At 43.2% G+C, this 20,737-nt stretch overlaps 1 protein-coding gene across 1 annotated transcript; it reads right to left on the bottom strand.

The window, feature by feature from the left end:
• Window positions 1-13,621: 13,621 nt before the first annotated feature.
• LOC108656925 (pyruvate dehydrogenase phosphatase regulatory subunit, mitochondrial) lies at window positions 13,622-18,734 on the bottom strand. Its single transcript, XM_018109340.3, has 6 exons — window positions 16,999-18,734; window positions 16,640-16,937; window positions 16,358-16,571; window positions 15,378-15,531; window positions 15,185-15,300; window positions 13,622-15,115 (listed from the first exon to the last, which is right to left on the bottom strand). Exons 1-6 carry the CDS (start codon window positions 18,569-18,571, stop codon window positions 14,660-14,662), a joined length of 2,811 nt encoding a protein of 936 aa, XP_017964829.1. The 5' UTR covers window positions 18,572-18,734; the 3' UTR covers window positions 13,622-14,659.
• Window positions 18,735-20,737: the final 2,003 nt, after the last annotated feature.

The following is a 20,737-nucleotide window of genomic DNA, read 5'->3' as shown; positions in this document are numbered from 1 at the left end:
TCATTCGATTACCTCAGTAGGTCAGTCGATCAGTGTTTTTAAGCTGTTCCATCGATAGCAACTCGTATACATATACACATATATAACAAATCATATAATGCATCTATTATATCTTCGATCTATAATCAACTGAAAGCGAGTGGTTTGGCTGAAGAGTTATTTGCTTTTGTTTTGACACTTGGCCTGCAGCCGTGTCCTGGCTCTGGCTCTGGCTCTGGTACTTCGTTATCCTTATCGAGGACGGCATCTGTGCGCAGAGCTCTTCAGCTCAATTAGTGCACGCTTAACAAACAAATCAAGGAACAGGCCAGGCAAACTACTCGTGAATGCGAATGCGAGGCAACAAAAGCCAGTCACAGCCCTTCAGGATGTCAGCCCAAAGAGAGCGAGAGAGAGAGAGAGAGAGCGTGAAAGAGAGCGCAGAGGAACAAGTCTTCGGTCTTGGCAGCCGGAAGCAGTCGGCTCTATATGATGACGCTGCCAGCGATGCAGACATCCTAGACAGAGTCCTGCCGGTGGCTCAATGCATCCGACTCTCCACTTGGCTCGGCCCGACTCGGTTCGGGCGCGGCATTTCGGTTTCGGCTTTCGGTTTTCAGTTTTTGGTTTCGGTTTCGGTTTCGGCTTTGCCATCCATCCATCTATCCATCCATCCATCCATCCAGTTGAGCTAGCTCAAGTGTGTGATTGCCATCAACAGCTTGATTTGAATTTTTCCGCAAAACAATGGCAGTGCTCGCATTTTCCTTTGCTTTCCAGTTGCCGTTGTGCCGGCGCAGTTTCTTTTTGCAGCGATGCGCATAAGCCGCATAGTTCGCCAGCAGCGCGGAAAAATCAGTAGGAAATGTTTCGAGGGCAGGCCGAAAGGTGTACAAAAGGATGCGCAGGATAAGCATGAGCCGGGATAATTACCTCTGTGCAATTATGCGATTAGTTTATAGGCCAATAGCTCACAAAGCCATCTCGACTCTCTTGTTGATAACATAATTGATGCGCTTAGCAAGAAGCAAGAGCCCAACGGAATGCGAAAGGAAAAACAAGTCGGCCTCTGCCGTTCGACTGCATAATACGCATATCGTACACATTCCTGGTCCATGGCTAAATTTATGCCAAAATTGATCTTTTCCGATTCAGCTTGGTGAAATAATAGAAAAGATCAACAATGATCTTAACTGAGAAACAGCCGAGATTGCCTAGATTCTAGCCCCGAGACCATCGAAAATAATATGATATACATACATACTCAATACTTGATATTTTTGTTGTACAGCCAAGCCTCGTTAATTTGTATCCCGCTAACTCGAAAATCGAAAAAAATTCTATCCCCCTGAACAAAATCCGTTCTCGATGAATTTTAAATCCAAAAAAAAGAAAAGTGATCCCTTTGCCATTTCGAATTATCGGCACTCGACTGTATATATTTTAATCAGGATTGCTATCATATGACTTTGCTTAGTGCCAAATCTCTGATTAAATAATAGCCATTAGGTATACTCAACTGCTATAGCCAAAGCACTATGGTCAAAAATCCCGATTTCTGGCATAAAGTTCAGCTTTTTCATGCTAGAGTCTTCAAATTTCACACAAATAGTTCTTAAATTATTATGCAATGTCGAATTTTTTTGTTGATAACCCTCCCCCAGTACCAAAAAAAAAAAAAAGAAATTATAATTTTGGAAACATTTAGACTATATGCGAGAAAATCCGACTTTTTGGCTTGAAAACTTTAGATACAACGACAAGCTAGACTAGCTAGAATCTAGCTAGACTCTACAGCTACAGCTATGCAAAAAAACAGACAGACAAACGGATAGACAAAATATTCCTCAATAATCAATACAGTCTCATTGCATATATCTTTCACTCTGTATAACACCAGAAATATTGATGCGGCCATCGTCAGTCACGCCTGCTGCACTGATTTAATCAAAAACTCCAACCACACACACACATACATATACATAACTATTTTCACATAGACCTACGCATGCATACATGCATACATATATAATTCATAAATCTAGCCAAAAATTGTTGCACTCCGTTAATAATTGGCAATTGGAGGCAGGCGTGACTAACACTCGCATTGCAGCCCATCATCAATAAAATGCAATCAAAACTGGCTTAAATGGTGTCTGTCTGTCTGCCCAGCCAGTCTATGGCTGTGTGTGTGCGCCACCTGCACCACTTTGGCGGGTGAGGGGCAGCGGCTACGCAGTGATATATTTTGCACGCTCATAAAATAAATGTCAAGCATAAACCGTGACTAAAACGAGAGACAAACAAATTACTAAATAAACGCCGAGCAACCAAATCAAATGTGAAATAGAGAGAGAGTGAGAGAGAGAGGCAGAGAGATAGAGAGAAAGACATGGATAGATAGTTAGATAACGTATATGTATAGCTGGGCGGCTGACTGGAAGTGGAGGAGTGGAAATTGCGCAGAGAACGGAGCCAAAAATACAGACGGAAATACAGAAATGTCATATGAGCAAAATGTTAAGAACAGATGAAATTGTCGAAAAGACGGTTGAACGGACAGAGGCGGAGTTAAAGGGGGAGTCTTGAGATGCTAGAGCCCATGTGTGACTGTGTGATAGTATGATTGAAGGAATGATTGGCTAAGAGATTGATAATAGAGTGATTGACTATGAGTAATCAATCTTACTGTTGGACTGATTGAAAGACTAAGCAATAACTGATTGACAGAATAATTGTGTGATTGATTGAGTCATTAACTAGCTAACTGATTGACTGAATGATTGGTCTAGTGATTCACTGAATGCTTGACTGACTGATTAATTGATTGATTGATTGACTATGCCTATGACTGTATGAGCACAAGATTGCCGAATTGATTGACTGACCCAACTCACTAATTGTGTGAATGATTGAGAGTCTTATTGACTGATTGATTGATGAAGAGCTTAATGAAATGAATGAATAGCTGATTGAATGGTTAGTTAGTCAGCTATCTAATGACTTAATTAATCAATCAATCAGACAATTATGCCGTCAAAGAATCACTGAATGATTGACTGATTGATTAATTGATTGATTGATTGACTATGCCTATGACTGTATGACTATAAGATTGGCTAATTAATTGACTGATTCATTGACTCACTGTTTCTGCGATCGACTGAGAGACTTATTGATTGAATGATTGATTAATGATTTCAATGAATAGCTGATTGCATGATTGAACGACTGAGTAAACTGTAAACTGATTGCTTCACTGATTCCCTGATTGATATAATGTCCAATTGATAAGCTGAATGATGAACGAGCTGATTGACTCACTGACTTTCAATCACTGATTCCCTGATTGATATAATTTACATTTGCTTAGCTGAATGATGATTGACTCACTGACTTTCAATTTGTAAGGGATTGTCTGCTAAGCTGATTGATTTGCTTGACTGACTGACTAAATAACTGTGTGACTCTTAGACTGTGACTATTTATCAGTTAGCTACACAAATCTATTCATATATCTGTCTGTCTCTTCAACGAGCTTACAAGATTCACTGACCAAGTGATGCTGCTAGCCAACGGACTGATTGACTAAACCAACTCCCTGACCGATTGACTAACAGCCACACCCACTGCCGTATCTACTGACCGATTTGCCGAAGGATTGACGATCAACCAAGGGCTTACACCAAGAAGAGTCTGCTACAGTTCTTAGCTCTCAGCTTGCGTCGCTTCAGCTTCAACTGAACTATTAAAAATGCGATTTCTATTATTTAGCACCCCTCTGCTAAGTAAATGCCAGCGACGCCCCTGTTTGCATTGCTGCTGACGTCCGAGTGACCAGGCAAGTGGCTGCGTGTCTCTCGCGAAGTCGGCGTCGCATAGACACCACCGAGGCGCACGCCACCCTAAGCCGCCAGAGTCACTCACCCACACAGAGTCATCATCATGTAGTACATCTCTCTTTCAATGACTCCTGCTGCTGCCCTGGCCCGCGTGCCACCCACACCCACATCCGCCACCGCATACAAAATGTAAATATTTAATTTTGAAACAGTGTAACTAAAGGGATTTGAAACGCGCGTGGACAGTGAACCCCATCTCCTGCTGCTGCTGCTGCTGCTCCAGTTCCTGCCACTGCTGTCCGGTGTGGAGAATGGTATGGGGTTAGTCGAGCTTGCAGCCTGAAATCAACGGAACCCGCAGCATTCGTTACGGTCCATCGTCTTATGGACCAGCCACCCGCGCGTCTCCTTGTTGCGCCTTGTGACATGTGAAAAGTTTCCTTCGGCTTTCTTTCCGCCTTCCACTTTCCACTTTCCACTTGCCTTTTCTTTTCCTCTTTTTATTTTGTTTGACTTTTTTTCCTGCGTGTGTCCCGGCTACAATTTTTGGCTACTTTACAACATTTTGCATGCTGTCCTTGGAAAGGGGGGGAGTCGGCAAGTCCAAGTCCGCAACTCCCCGCACCCATTCGGTCCAGTCCCGTCAGCTCACATAACAAATGACATGGCATTCGTGTGTGTGTGTGTGTGTGTGTGTCCTGCTCCTTTTTTTATGGCAAAATAATATCGAGATAAGCGACGCATTACGCAGCGCAGAGAGGACAAGTTCATTCGGCTGCGGGTCCCCGGGGCGTACTTTGCGCCTTAGGTGGGCCGCACTGCGGGCGTGTGTGAGCGAGCCGGGTGGGTGGAGAGGGTCGGGCTGCATGGGTCTTTGGCATCCATCTAAGGCTCTGCTTAAAATTTGCCAACTTTTTAATCGATTGATGAGCTGGCAGCTGTAGTTTTTATGCGGGATTAAAGCCGCAACACAAACGATCCCTCCTCCTCCTCCGCCTCCTGCGCCTCCTCCTCCCACAGTGTCCTACCCCCGAGCTGGACAAGTTCTTGCTTGCCCACGCTCTCCCTTTCCCGTCGCACTGACCGTCCGAGCAAATTTCCCGGATAAGATCAAATTGGAAATTGGCTTCGGCATTTGATTTTCAGATATTTGTTTTAGGATTTCCTCTTTAGGCATTGAATTGAATACTTGATGCCGCGCAGCTCTGTCCCTTTGATTTCTAATGGAAGTAGGTGGGCTTTACGTAAAACCTAGTTGCACAAGTTGGGCTAAGAGTGGCATTTGAGCAAAGGTAAATTATAGATTTGAAATAGGGAGCTAAGCTTGAGTGCGTCGTTATCAGTATTGCTCTAATATTCTTGTGCTCTACTGCTATTACCATATGTATTGTAAGTCCCAAACTTATCCTGATCATCTTCTGATTTGATATTCAGTCAACTCATCAAGTCTATATCTTAAGTTATTGCTAGTAACTCATCTGTCAGTTATTAAATATAATTAATTGAAGAGATAACAGTTGGGTAGACCAAATCGCATGAGTGGGTGGCTAAGCAACTGATTTATTATCTAAGGGATTAACTAACGAATGCATTGACTGAGTGATTGACTAGCTAACAGAATGACTGGTAGATTGCTAAGTCAGCGATTGACTGATTAAATACATTATTGACTGACGAATTGACTTACTGAATGACTGACTGATTGACTACTTTATTGACTGACTGATTGATTAACTCATTATTGACTGACTAACTACTTTATTGACTGACTGATTGATTGACTGACTGCTTCACTGACTGATTGACTGATTGACTGACTGCTTGACTGACTGATTGACTAACTACTTAATTGACTGACTGATTGATTAGCTACATTATAGACTGACTGATTGACTAACTGCTTTATTGACTGACTGATTGATTGACTGATTGACTGACTGCTTGACTGACTGATTGACTGACTCATTGACTGACTGACTGACTGACTGACTGATTGACTGACTGTTTGACTAACTACATTACTGACTTGGCTAATGGATTGGGTGGTTGATTGACTAACTGACTTACCCTCTGACTGACTTGTTGTATCAGTGATTGATTGACTGAATGACTGACTGACTGATTAGCTAACTACTCTATTGACTGACTGATTAACCAACTACGTACTGGTCGACTGACTGATTGACTGACTACTTTATTGAATTGGCTAAGCGATTGAATGACTGATTGACTTGCTGAGCTACGATCTGACTGACTTGTTGCATCAATGATTGACTGACTGACTGATTCAGTAATTCATTAATCGAGTCGACTGACAAATTAATAAACTAATTGACTAACTGATTTAGTGTCTGATTGACTGCATGATTGACTACTTGATTGACTGCTTGATTGACTGTTTGACTGACTGACTGACTGTTTGAGTTGTCTGACTGATTGACGCCCTAGCTGATTGTCTAACTGGTTGACTGACTGATTGAATGGCTAACTGAAAGATTCACAGGCTTACTGATTGTGATTGAATGTGATTGACTAGCTAGCTGAAGCTAGGCTAGATTGAGGCTGAGTCTCTGCCAAATTACCAAATTGCTTGTCTCATTGTAATTGATTGAATGCTTAACAGATTAATAAACCTGCCTTAAATCTCCAAAAATCAAACAGCAATTATATTAACAATTTGAGGAGCATAAACATGAACCGTGCAAAGCCGGTTAACCAAACATACTTAGAGCGAACAATAATTGCCTTAATGATTAATGAATGTATTTGGATTTAATTTGATGAGCATTGAAATTTATGACAGGCACTTGAGACACATTGCGACCTAGGGACCGACTGATTGATAGTGCTCGATGCTCCATGGATCCAGGAGAAATACTTTGCTGTCATATTTACATACATATATGTATGTATGCGAAGCGGACAATTAAGTAGTTCTTGATGCTGTCAGCGGCTGCCAGTGCGAATCTCGTGGCTCGTTTCTTAGCTGACAGTGTGCAGATCCCCCCTCTCCGCCCGCTCCGTCCTCCTCCACCTCTTCACCGGGTGCAGCCACTCCCCCGCCAGTGGCTTTTGTTGTTTATAGCTCGATGCCCGCTGCGCGTAATCTTAACCACAATCAAATGTTAAACAAAATGCCTCCGGCCGACTGCACAGCGGGCGCCCCACAGCAATAACAACAGCAGCAGAGAGATAGAGATGAGGAGAGTGAAAGAGTGAGAGAGAGAGAGAGAGAGAGGGAGCGACATGTCACACCTTCAATGGCAATGAGTATGCAAATCTGCGCGAACATCCTCCATACGCATTTAGTTAATTTTGCATGCGCGGCAAAAGGACAACAATTTAATTTCCCAAAGCCATAAAAACCAAATAAAAATGTTTTCTCTTCCTTTCAATGTTTTTTTTTTTTTTTTTGGTTTTTGTTTTTTTCAATTGCGCCAGAAATTTGGTGTCCTCTGACAGCCGTCGCTGCCAATGACAGCCGGCTCAAAGCGGGCCCAGCCATCCGAGCCGCACGGACCACCCCCAACCACACCCACGCCGGGACGCAGTGTCATCCCCTTGTCGCTAGCAGCAGCAGCGCCGGCAGCCAGGGGGAAGGAGCCAGCGACGCATCCTGTTGACGCCTGCGACTGGCTGAAGCGTTGGCTGTTGCCTTTTTGGCTGCCAAAAGCGCGATTTTGTTGTTGTTGTTGTTGTTGTTGTTGTTGTTTTTTTATTACTCCTCTTCTTCTTCTTTTATTTTGTGTTGACTATTCATGAAAGGAGCCACCCAACCACCCAGAGCTGCAACCCTCTCGCGCATAAATCACGGCAACAGCGACAAAACTCAACGCATGCAAATCCATTCGAAAAATAAACGAATTTCGGGAGTAGCTTTGACTTTGTCACCGCATTACGAGTCAACAGAGAGCGGGGGAGGGGGCAGGTGTGTGTGCGTGTGCGTGTGTGTGTGTGGGCAACACCCAACGAATTGAAATGCAATTTGCTTTGAGTGCACATAAAAGTCACATAAACAAATTCAGCTAGCATAGAGAGCTGAGCCGTTAAAGGACTCGAGCCAAGGGACACGACAATCAAGGCTCGTCGGCCTCTGATCTGCGACAATCAAGGCTAGAGCCAACACTACGTTTGGGCCTGGGCGGCGTCTTGGTTGGGGCTGCTGCGGTCGCACCAAGTTTGGCAATCAAAGGCTTAGCCCAGCCGCAACGAACGTGCGTAATTTGGCAATTGCTAGAGGCCCCCGCGCGCCGCCGCCCTAATGTCTAATCACAGCGGCCGCAAGCCCTGGCTAGCCCCATCCCTGGGCTAGCCTAAGCGCATATTGACAGACAATCAACCACTTGAAAAAGCATACGGCCAAATCAAAGCCACAAGACAAGTTATCACGGCTTTTCATTATGAAGCATTTAAGCAAAGCCCAAAGCCGAACGGCGAACGGCCCAACCCCTAGGCCGGCAGCAAGTACGTAAGCCGCCAAACCCAAAATCCGTAGCCCAGAGCTGAAATGTTACCGAAACTGACACCAAAGCCGAAAGCGAAACCGAAACCGAAACCGAAACCGTAGCGAAGCGAAACGGAACGGAACGGAACGAAGGGCACCCCGTACAGCCCCTTGCGGTTGCTCTAGCGGGGGTTGATAGCTAACGGACTTAAGCTTTCTTTGCTATATGGCAATACCCTAGGTATGACATTACGGGCATTACGGGGAGTCCTAGTGCAGCTATAGAGCTTCTAGAATAGAAGCAATATACATGTATGAATTGATGATATATAATAATATATGTATTTTGGATCTATAAGATCTATAATCTGGCTGAAGTAGTATGCTCAGAAACCTGTAACTCAACTATTCAGAAATATCTAAAGATACCTATTCCCTTTCCAATTGTTTAAAGAGCCAAGTAAAGAAAGTTCTTAGCTCGAGACTGAAGATTGAGAAGGAAAAATGCAGACGTATCTAGTCACGCAGTTATCAAAGAGATCTATAACAGCTTGCAATGGTTCAGAACAAGTAATATCCGTATTCATATACTCACTTGATCATATTTAGGGGTAGAGCTAGAAATGTAGGAAAATCAAGGGCAATTTAACTAGGAACTAGAGGGTAACTGCTCGTCGAGCCTATTCAACTGGATCACTCTTATTGGCTTCACTTGTAATTTTTTTGTTGTTGTTGTTTTTTGTTTCTTGACTGGTCGCTCGCAAATTAAATTAGATGCTTAATATGCAGCGAACGTTTCATTTGTTTTGCGGCTAGAAAATCAACGTGGAAAATTAGGCAAACAAACAGACGGCCAAACGGTAGTCGAGCTCAAGGCGGGGGCGGCTGGATGAGCTCGGGAAGTGTATGGGTAGGAAATGCCCAGGGCGAGCCAACGGCCTGCGCTCAGTCCCAGACACAGACGGACAGTGGAACGGACGGACGGACGGACGGGCGGACGGACGGACGAACGGTTCTCGTGGACCTCGCCCACAGCTTAACCTCTAATGAGGCGCATTACTTTTGTTTGGCTACACAGGCAGCGGATTCGCATCGACTGTGGGCGTGGCGTGTGCAGAGAGAGAGAGAGAGAGAGAGAGAGAGATGTGAAATCATTATCCCGTTAAAACTAATCTTATTTGTCTGCGGCATTTTCTTATTCTGGTCGAGCGACGACTCGGGCGGCTTTTTGCCTAATTTTGTACAAACACTCGCCGCCCTCTGAGCAAACAGCCATTGGCCTCTCGCATCGCATCTTAAGCGAAAGCTCGCCACAATCGCCATTTGCCTAACAGCATTCTCTATTCGCAATATGTCAGAGACTAGACATATGCTAGGCCCAAAAAACTTGGAAAGTTACAATCGAGTGAAGGGGAGTTTTATTATTTTATTTTTATATATATTTGAATACTTTTATTTTTTGTAAAATTCTTGAATATATTTATAATAAATTTGTCAGCAAGTTAATGTCATATTTTGTTAAATTTTTAAATGTATCTATTATAATTTGTTTAACAAATTGATTTGAATTTATTGAATACCTATTTAAGCTGAATACATGTTTATTGAATACTTATTTCAGCTGGATTAGGATAAACGAGCTCGAACACTTACATATACAGTGAGTGTCAATGAAAATCGTACAGCTAATATGACTTAACAAGCTTGCTCATAGCTTCTAAAGTAAAAATTTGTGCTTAAGTTAGATCTTAAGAGAAAAATAATGCCACATAATTTATGTAAGTGATATTCAGACATAATTGGACGTTATTCCGACAAAGTTTTTCAAATCTTAAAAGTTATGTTTTTGCAATCTATTCGAATATGCCTTTCAAACATCCTAATATAGTCCTATATATATAGTCCTTTTATGCTCCAATCGCATTTCTTTTATTAAAGATCCTAACTATCCAAATATTTAATCATAATTTCGTAAAAAAACAATGCAATTGAATGAGCTTGAAAAGAAAGATACTTTCAATATCATTTAAGCGAGTTAAGTTTCAGATAGAATTATAAGTACCAAAACTATTGACTATAAATTTCATCAAAGTTTTAAAACTATTAGCATTGATTGTTGAAAGATTCGTTTCAAAGAACAAACAAACAAAAATAGAAGCAAACCTCGTCAGAGCTCGAATTTGATATTATTCTCAGGGCTTAGATAAATAGACAGAGGTTGTATAATTCCAAAAAGATCGAACCTAATAATAACAAAGCTTGAGCTATTGAAAAATTAAATTGATTTTGTATAAAATGGGAGAAATTTTAATGAAAAGCTGAAAGACAGAAATTTAAAGAGGGAAACTTCGATGGAAAGCTCAAAGACAGCATTAAGCTCAGACAAATGCAGTTTCAAATAGACGATATATAAGAGCTAGAAGATATATATGTGTATATAGAAGTCCATTCTAGATGGAAGGTTAAGATTAAAAGTAGACTACCAAAAAAATATGTGTTTAAAAGCAGCTTGAACTAGCTATATATATACTCATGGCTATAGATAGATGTATGGATAAAGTTTACAGTTGGAAATTTCAGAAAGAAAGAAGGAATGAACTGAAATGGCTGGATTAGCTGACTCGCTGGCCGAGTCAATCGAGAATTCGAGAGCTGACTACGATTGAGTGTATTTTAAATGGCAATAAATTCGAGCGACTGTGAATCGAGGGAAGTCGCCAGCATTTGCCACCTACTTCATGCACGGCGAAGCCAAATGGATGTGGCAGTAGCCAAGCCAAGCCAAGCCCAGCTCAGGCCTGTGGCTCTGGTCCTGGTCAGGAGCAGGGCTCTGGTCCGCAGAGCAATAACTAACTCGAACTTTTGTTTAAGATACATTTTGAAAGCCAGCAGCTGCTCGCCGCAAATTGACCTTAGCCATGGTCCATGGCAGCCTGGCCGAATGGCCGAATGGCCGTATAGCTGGCCAGTCATATGCAAATTTGTTGATTGCTCCAGCTACAGTTCCAGAAGCTGCAGACCCAGACAGAGGCAGGAGACAGGAGACAGAGACAGAGCGGGACATAGAGACAGCCAGAGCATCTAGCCATGTTCAACTGGTCAACCACAAGACGAAATGCGGTAGAAAACCACACAATAAATGGGCATAAATTACAAAACATGATGAAACCCCCAATGGGATGCAGACGAAGCAGCAGCTGGCAGAGGCAGAGGCAGAGACAGAGGCAGAGACAGAGGCAGAGACAGAGGCAGAGATGGGGTGAATGGGAACGTGGCTGTAAGGATGTGAGCTGTGATTGTTGCAGATATTGATAATTTCGTGGACTCGAACTGAGCCACTGACTAACTGATTGAATGACTGACTGGCTAACTGGCCAACTGCCTGACTAGCTGGCTCGCTGGCTGGCTGACTGTGTGGCGCCATCGAGTGCTGCGTTGCCACTTGAATTTTTGATTTAACAAAAGTCTCATTTGTAAAACGGTCAAAACTTTGGCGAGCAGCAGCAACAGCAGCAGCAGCAGCAGCAGCAACTGCCACAAAATTCAAATAAAGCAAGCTAGCAAGATCTGGTCAGATGTGCACAGCTATATAGTTACCCTGTACACACCTTTTGCTACGCTTTCCTCTGACAATCGTCAAGAATACTTACGAATTACACATGAATAGAATATGAATAGATATTTGTATTTCATTGCAACTTTACTGAACGATAATTATCGATTCTGAAAACTTGAGCAAAATTATTACTAAAACAAAATTCAATTCAAATCTGAAGTCATATATGAATGCAAACTTACTTAAGCAACCTCCGCAGGAAAGCTCTTTAGCTATCAAAATTTAAACAAACGATCTGACAGAGCAAATGTGAACAATCGATACTTAACCTCTATAATTTTATACAACCGTTAACTGCAAACTATAGATATATACTATTGATATATAGTGGACTACTGCTTGCCAGCCTTCAACAAAAGTTTTTGAAAAGAAACTCATAAAATCGATATATATCGATTAAGCAAAAACCTAGAATTAATGTCTGGATATATAACAGTCTCATGTGCATAGCATAGACTCATAGCTACCTAGTGAAATTCAGTATCTAAGCATATCTAGAGTAAGTAATTGAGTCCTTACAAATGATTATTATCGATTAATTAAATGCAATCATTTGGAAGCATTTTATGGTAAGTCCACCTCCGCTCTTACCATCTTGATCTATTCAGTTCTCAAACTGTAAAGAAAACCCATTAGAGTGAAATCCACAAAATCGATAATTATCGATTAAATTGAATTGAACTGGCCAAACATTGATCTACTATATATGTATATGGATTACTCATTAGCTTACTGCACTACCCTACGCGGACAACAAGTACAGGGTATCACATACATATATAAGAAAGCAAAAGCCAGTAGGATTTGCTCGATAGGTAAACAGAGATGGGTGAGGGAGGGAGGGGGGATGGCGGCTAGGCAGCTGTTGCTGCTGTTGCAGAAAAAGCCGAAGCGGAGGCCGCAAACTTTTGCACAACAACTGGGCAACAATAATAATGTCACGTTTATCGTGTGCAGCTAATTACTAACAAAAAGATAGTTTGTAATCCTACACAGAGCCCCCAGTTAGCCAGTCAGCCAGTCAGCCAGAGTTGGCCGGCCAGGCTGACAGAGAGAGAGAGAGAGAGAGAGACGGAGAGAGCCAACCGAGCGTGGCCAAAAGTGCCCCTAGGACAACAAAACAACCAAGTTACAGCAACAATGATGTTGATAATGTTGCTGTTGTTGTTGTTGCTGTTCGTTGTTGCTGTTGCTGTTCGTTGTTGTTGCTGATGAGGACCAGTAGCTGTTTGTCCGTTTTGTTCGCTTGTTTCTCAATGTTGCTTAGTTTTGCTAGCCGAAAACTTCTGCTTGGCCCAAAACATGTGCAAAAATCTTTGGCAACGAGTTTGCTGCGCATTAGCACACGCCTGAATTTCTTGGCTAAACACAAGAGCAACAACTGCAACAATAACAACAACAATTGCCAACTTAGTTCATGCAAATCTGGCCACACCCACTCGGACGGGGTGGGTGAGGGGGGAAATGGAGCAGTTATGCTGGACCGGCCCAAAAAGTTTTTGCATATTGCCCAACAGCTGCGCCAACAGAGTCAACTACACACACACACACACACACACACAGCAGACCCACCACCACCCCCTCCCCACTCAACCCCTATGCTTCAGCTTGGGCCAAGTTTGTAGCAAAGTTGTGGAGCACACAAGTCGCATTAGGCGCATTACACTTGCCACAGCCTGTGGCCAATAGATGCACAGCCAAGGCAAAATGTTAGTACAGCGTTAGCTAGAAATGAGTTCGTTTATTTTTGTATAAATATAAATATTTATTTATATATATATCTATATATATTTGTATATAAAGTTCAACGTTAGTACACAAAAAATGCGTATAAATATTCATGTATGTATGGGTGTGTGTGCGTGTGTGTGTGTGAGTGTGTTAATTAAGTTCTCAATTCGATAGTTTATAAGAATTATGGCAAGAGCTCGAAAATATCATGATTTCCGTATATCGTTTTTTTAGGCTGCACTGTAAAAAAAACTTTAGTAATTCTTTTGCGCACCTACACGCACACACACACACACACTATAATGTGCGTAAGTTTTATTTATAATAAAAAAATTTGATATTCATATATTTATACACCTATATATGAAAAGCTTTCGAATTGCATTTTGACAGTTGCAAAAGTAATTTTTTTTTTAGTATTTCAGTTTTCCATTCTGCATTTAAATTAATTTAAATTTTTTAGATTTTTTGTTGTTTTCAAGATTTATGTAAATTTTTTTCTAGTGTATCCAAAAATTGAGTTGGCAGCACTTTTTGTTTCCAATAATTCTGATGGTAATATAATAATTTAATAAAATATTCCGATTGTAATTGACACGGCAAAACGTAAACAAACACATTAACAACAATAATAATAATAACATACATATATCGAATTCGATATATCGATAGGCATTATCGATAACAGCCAGCACTGCAACTGCAGTTCTCCACTCGCTTAATATCCAATCTCTCACTCGGCTCGCTCACTATATAGCTACATATATATGAATACACATGCATACATACATGACTATATAGTATACATAGTATATACATACATATGCATACATATATACACTTGAATAACATTAAAGTAATATCGTTTTGCAATTGAGACTCGAACGAACGCACGAACATTTTCGCTTGACTGTAAACCAAAATATCAAGAATGGAACGGGCAGTCCAGTGAAGGCCCTGGTTAGTTTAGGATGGACTGAACAGGGAGTGGGATTGGGATTGGGATTGGGATTGGGATTGGGATTGGGATCGGTTTTGGGCCTGGATTCACTGGCGCGTCACCGTCAGATTCGAGCTGAACGAGAGCAGATCTGCCTGGTCGGGTTTGTCGCGCGTCGCATGGTAGGCCTCGCGTTCGCGATCCGGGAACTTGGTGGGCAGGTTGGGCGAGTGCAGATTCACCTTGGCCTCGAACCTCACCCCAGCCACCTCCACCTCGTAGTGCCCGGACAGCACGTACTCGTTGCTCACGGCCAGCTCTTGACCCTGCTCATCAATGTTGCGCACAAAGCCCAAGCAGACCTGCTTCTCGAACGTATAACCATATCCGGTTGTCGTCGTCATGCCCACATAGACGCCATCCCGATAGATGGGCTCACCGCCCCAGCACCACATGTCCACCTCGTGATCATGGTCGTTGAGCAACAGCTGCACATACATCCGCTTCACGCCCTCCTCCCGCTGTTTCAGCAGCGCGCTGCGTCCAATAAAGTCAATGGGTTTCTGTCGAGGGATTACATTAACAAAGATCTCTCTCTCTCTCTCTCTCTCTCTCTCTCTGCATCCACTTACATTGAACTTTACACGCCAGCTGCGTCCGCACTCCAGCGGCGTGGTGAACGTATCCAAATCTTGGCCCCAGAACGCATAAAACTTCTCAATGCGCAGCGCCCTAGTCGCATAGTAACCTACAATGTGGACAAGCCACAGATTAATTTCAGATCAGATCAGGCATTCGCTGATTCATTGGGATTCTGGAACTCACCTGCGTGCTGTATTTGGTACTTCTGACCCGCCTGGTGCAGTCGGGAGTAGACATGCAGCGCATACTCGTTCGGTATATATAGGACATAGCCCAGCTCGCCAGTGTGGGTGATGTTCAGGACGCGTATGCCATCAGCCAGGCCCACATCGAGTTCCTGTCGAAAGGAAGCAGTGCCGGAACGTGATTAGAGTGAATATACGTGAATGATTGAGGGACCAGTTAACGTGTGACTGAGCTTGATGGATGGATTGACGGAGTGACCAATTGGTATGCGATTGTGCGGCTGATTGATTGCTTACATATTGGTTGAGTTGTAAGTACATTGAACTAAATGATTGACTGATTGATTGGTTTCAAATGCGATTGATTCACTGATTGATTGGCCAATTGATATGCAGCTGACGGCTGGCTGATTGAATGAAGGACGTACTCATAGATTCAATGAGAGCTGATTGACTGAATGATTGAACGTTTGAGTCGACTGTAAAAATTTATCAAATGACTGACAATTTTGGGTTTGATCTAGCGAACGAATCAATTGATTGAGTGTCTAATGGTTAAATTGATTAACTGTTTACTTAGCGAAAGCACTGATTGATTGACTGACTGATTGATTGACATGGTTTAGCAACTAGGTAAGATTTCAATAAAAATTATCATTGATTACAGTTGAGAGTTATTGGATGTAAATGCATTTGAAGCGTGTTTTACCATAGCTGAAAGATCCATTGAGTTATGTTTTCAATCGACTTAAGAGAAACCGTTATTCCAAATAGAATACTACATTTAGCAATAGGCAGAGGCAAACGAAAAATAATAAACTAAGTAGGCCAGACATTTGGAATGAGCACAGACAGGCAACGACAATGCCACAAAGTCCATAAATTGAAACAAGAGATATTAGTCATACTTGAACTCTTCCAACGAGCAGCCACTGGTGCAGCCTGTGGGGCCGGGGAATGCCTGGATGGACCGCTTACCTTGTACGTGAAGAATGGGAAGCTCTTGGCTGTGAGATCTGTGTCGGTGAGCTCCGAGAGCAGGATGCGCGAATAGGGTCCCAATATGCAGATGGCTGTGTACATGGAGGTGACGTCCGCTACGTTCACCTTGGCGCGCAGGTGCTCGGGCATGTGCTTGCGTATCCAGCTCATGGAGCGCGTCTGCTGTATGGTTGGCGCAATCATCATGTAACTGCAACACAGGCAAAGCAAATCGAATCAGCTCAACTCCGAGGTCAGTCGATGCACTACTCTACTCACTGCCGCTCGGAGAGACGCGCTAGCGAGCAATCGTTCTCATAGCCGCCATTGGGATTCTGCATGCCCGTGTGTATGATGGAGCCAACGGCAACGTCCACGTCGTTCGAGCAGAGGTACTGCAGCAGGTCGACCACCTCGTTGCCCTTCGACCAGAAGTCGTATTTGGTGAAGGAGCTGTAGTCGGCAATGCCGATGCGCTCTCGACAGGCGCGATACTCCGTGGCCACATGATCGAACCAGGGAGGCTTGCCAAAGGTGCGCGTCTGCGAGATGCGGAATCGCGGCAGCCCAAACTCATCTGCAGGCGAGGATTGGGGGATTAGTGTGTGATGTGTGTGATTAACAAATGGAGGACGCACCTTGCTTGTCGTTTGTATCGAAATAGTTGGGTCGCTCGTAGCCCATCGACTGGCCAAAGACGGCGCCCGCTTCCTTCAGCTGGGGATAGATGGGCGACATGCGGAGATTGCGACCCGTCTGGAACTCGTCGAAGGGATAGTTGATCTCGAAGTGTTTGCCGGGCGCCTCCTTGCAGCGGTCCCTCAGGAACTTGCGATTGTTGTGCAGTCCCAGGAAGCGACTGATGTCCAGGATGTGCAGATCGATGTATGTGGAGCCCTTGGTGATGAGATCGGTGAGCACACGGCCAATGCCGCCAGAGGCAGAGACGCCCATCGTCTTGTTGCCCGCCGCCACATAATAGTTCTGTATCTCCGGCGCCTCGCCCAGTATCCACTTGCAGTCCGGCGAGAAGACCTGCAGCGAGTTGGTCAGCCGATCCAGGTACGCGTCCCGGAACGAGGGCACGCGATGCAGCAGCGCGTCGAGCAGCTCGTGGAAGTGATCCCAGTCGGGCGGATATTGACGCGCTTTCTGGGACAGCGGTATGACGCCGTCCTCGTACACCATCTTCGCCTCGCGCTCGTAGCCGCCAGCTAGGATGTGGCCCTCGCATTCGCGAAAGAAGATGCGTCCGTCAAAGTCGCGCACGAACGGGGTGTTCGGATCCAGCTGCTCGATCGGCTTCGTGTGCAGATAATGGTGCTCCACGGCCTTGAGCGGCACCTTCACCACCGGCTTGGACAGCGTGCCCACCTCTCGCGCCCAGAAGCCAGTGCAGTTGACAAAGTACTCGCAGCTGATGTCCCCGGAGGTGGTCTCCACACGCGCCACCTTGCCGTGCTCGCTGTGTATCTTCTTGACGGCGCAGTGCTCCACGATGCGCACGCCCAGGCGGCGTGCCTCCTCAATGAACGAATGGCAGACCAAGTGCGGATCACAGACACCGTCCTCCGGTATCCAGAGGCCGCCCTCGATGCCGTCCAGGGAGAGCAGCGAGCAGTGCTGCTGGCACTGCTCCGGCGTGAGTATCTCACAGTTCATGCCCCAAGCCACGGCCAGAGATTTCATGCGATGGAACGAGGTCATGCGATCGAAGTTGCGCGCCAGGTTCAGGCTGCCTACCTGCTTCCAGCCGGTGGGCAGGCCGCGATCCGTCAGCTGCTTGATCAAATCAATTGAATACTCGGCCAGCTTCAGTTCCGTATAGCTCGGCTCGAAGCGTCCGGCCAGACCACAAGCGCTCCACGGCAGCTCACCGCCCACGCCGTCCTGTTCGATCAGCAGCGTCTCCGCGCCCCAGCCCTGAAGGCCGAGATGGTAGGCCACCGAGGCGCCCGTTATGCCACCGCCGCAGATGATGACTCGCGCGTGGCTCGGCACTTTGGCCAACTTCTCGTTGGGATCGACAGCTTCGTGTGGCTTGAACTTGCGCTTGCTCAATACCTGCTCATCGGCGGCATCTGCCGCATGGCCCGTGGCGGTGCTCAGCAGTCGCAGGCCCAGATGTTGCAGATGTTGCAACTGATTTGCGTTCACTCCGCTGCTGGCGGCATGTTGGCAACACGCAACGCCACGGAGTAGCTTATGCATTGCGTTTCGATTTTGTTGTCTCCTGCTTCTTGTTGTTCTTTATACGGTATTTATTGTGTTTAGTTGTTTTTGTTATTGTCCCGTGCTCAGCTTATGGTAGTTGGCGCAGTATCGGTATATCGATAACTTATTGCTCAGCCGCCACACGAACAGCTGTTGCCAGGGCTGGGTGCGATGCGCGCCATGAGTATCGATGCCTGCGTTTGAAATTGGAGTACGTTAAGAAGTCAAACTCGCTTTTAGGTGTATTTTAAATCAATTGTTATGCAATTTATTTATACGCTATGTAAATATAATTTGTTCACAACTGTTATATAATTATTTTGTTTTTTGTTTTTTCTGTATTTTTTTTTTTTTTTTTTTTGTCATTCATTAAGTTTTGATTTTAAAGCAGTTGCTTTCAACAATTGTTTATCTCGATCAATTGAATCGCTTCAAATCGAATCAATCAATAAATCATTACTATATAATTCACACGATTTTGGTTTATATGATTTGTTTTTGTTTTGTAATTGCAATTTGCGTTTAACTACAACTACCACATAGACGACATAGATGCACGCTGGGTTCCTTCTTGCCTTAAGATCGAACGATCTTAAAATTGTTAACAAATTTACAGACTTATATATTGTTATTACAGTAATTACAATAAATTGGAAAATGTTGTAACAGCTGACTGAATCATACATCAGATATAAAAAAGAAAAAAAATGCATACAACTCCTGCCGCTTCCGTTTGATAAGAATGCGCAGAGCAGTAGGGGCACTCGGGAAAAATAAGTATACATATATATATATAAACATAAGAAAACATTCATTAAAATACTTCTTAATTTATTATAAAAACGGCGCACTCTAAAATTCGTCTTGCTTCTCGCTTACTTTAAGTCGGATTAATCGTAATTTCATTTTTTTTTTTTGCTTTTTATTTTTGCCTCGATTAAATCTGTTAAGAAAAAGTGCGCTAAAACGTTCTTAAACACTTTTGCAGTTTATATATATATATTTTATTTTTATTTGAAATGTTTCTTTTATGTTCTCTTTTTCCGTTTAATTGCAGTTGCTCATTAATAATTGTATTAATAATCATGTTTTTAGTTGCTATAAGTATTATTTATGTAAATACCTGCCTAACTGCGCATTTTAATCAATTTCTTTATTTGGTATTTTAGTGGTATTTTAAATTTTTGTTAGTTATTCTCTATATTGAATTTCGTATATATTTGTGTGTGTGAGTGTGTGTAGGTTAAAAACTATTTTGGCCTTATAGGGTAGACGACACTACACTACGCTACATACTGAAACATTTTTCATTCATTTATCTTTTATGCTTATGCCAACCTAACAAAACACATTAAAAAAAAAAAAAAAATACCAACTACATGGCAGACGCACACATACACACATTCATACAGATTTGCCGGCGTCTGCCGTTGCAGTTGCCTACTTAAACAGTTAACGGTAAACGTATGTACGTTATTTATATACAAGTGCAAACAGCCAATAACAATGGCTGTCCACATACATACATATTTATATATATATATTTATATATCTATATATAATTGTGTGTTGAAATGCTAAATGAACTAATTTTCGGTGTTTTGTTAACTTGTTTTTTTTTTTCTTTTTTTTTATCTATATATATTTTTTGTAATTTTTATAATTTTTTTTTTTTGTGGCTTTGTTTTGAGCGAAGTTCTTTTTGTGTGCAACAATATTTTTGTTTTGCTGTGTGCTGAGCGAAAGTGGGCGAGGCAGGAGTGAAAGGCGGCTGAAAGGATGTTTGATAGATAGAGAGAGAGAGAGAGAGAGAGGGCTTTATGTTCAAAGTGTCTCGATGGAATGTTCTTATACTCATTCAAGCAAGTGAATCGAATAGATCTGTCTAACTAGATGAATGCCGCCAAGCTAGAGAATTTACTCGAATTACTCTTCTATATCTTTGAAATATTTTAAAGTGTCAAGATTTTTCACGATACGCCCACTAGGGGCGTGGTAAATACGAGCATTTGAGAAAACATGTTAGCTGAAACGTGGAATGTATACTCGGGTGGACAGCCCAGTGAATTAGATATTGGCGCCCATTGGGGGCGTGGCGAATCGAGTACACAGTTTTGGAGCTAGAAAATGCACATAGAACGAGTAAATTACTGTAAATAATAT

This window comes from Drosophila navojoa, chromosome X, assembly GCF_054131105.1.
Source record: "Drosophila navojoa isolate 15081-1374.11 chromosome X, UAZ_NAV_1.0, whole genome shotgun sequence".
NCBI classification, from domain to species: Eukaryota; Metazoa; Arthropoda; class Insecta; order Diptera; family Drosophilidae; genus Drosophila; species Drosophila navojoa.
The sequence above is the reverse complement of the archived record's forward strand: the minus strand, read 5'-3'. Positions and strand labels throughout refer to the sequence as shown.

Bases quoted from the DNA above. Each gene is read 5' to 3' on its own strand.
- LOC108656925 (XM_018109340.3), bottom strand. From the start codon at position 18,571: ATGCATAAGCTACTCCGTGGCGTTGCGTGTTGCCAACATGCCGCCAGC. The intron at 16,572-16,639 runs GTGAGTAGAGTA...CCTGTGTTGCAG, and splicing joins GCGCGTCTCTCCGAGCGGCA to TTACATGATGATTGCGCCAA. The intron at 15,532-16,357 runs GTAAGCGGTCCA...TCCTTTCGACAG, and splicing joins TCCCATTCTTCACGTACAAG to GAACTCGATGTGGGCCTGGC.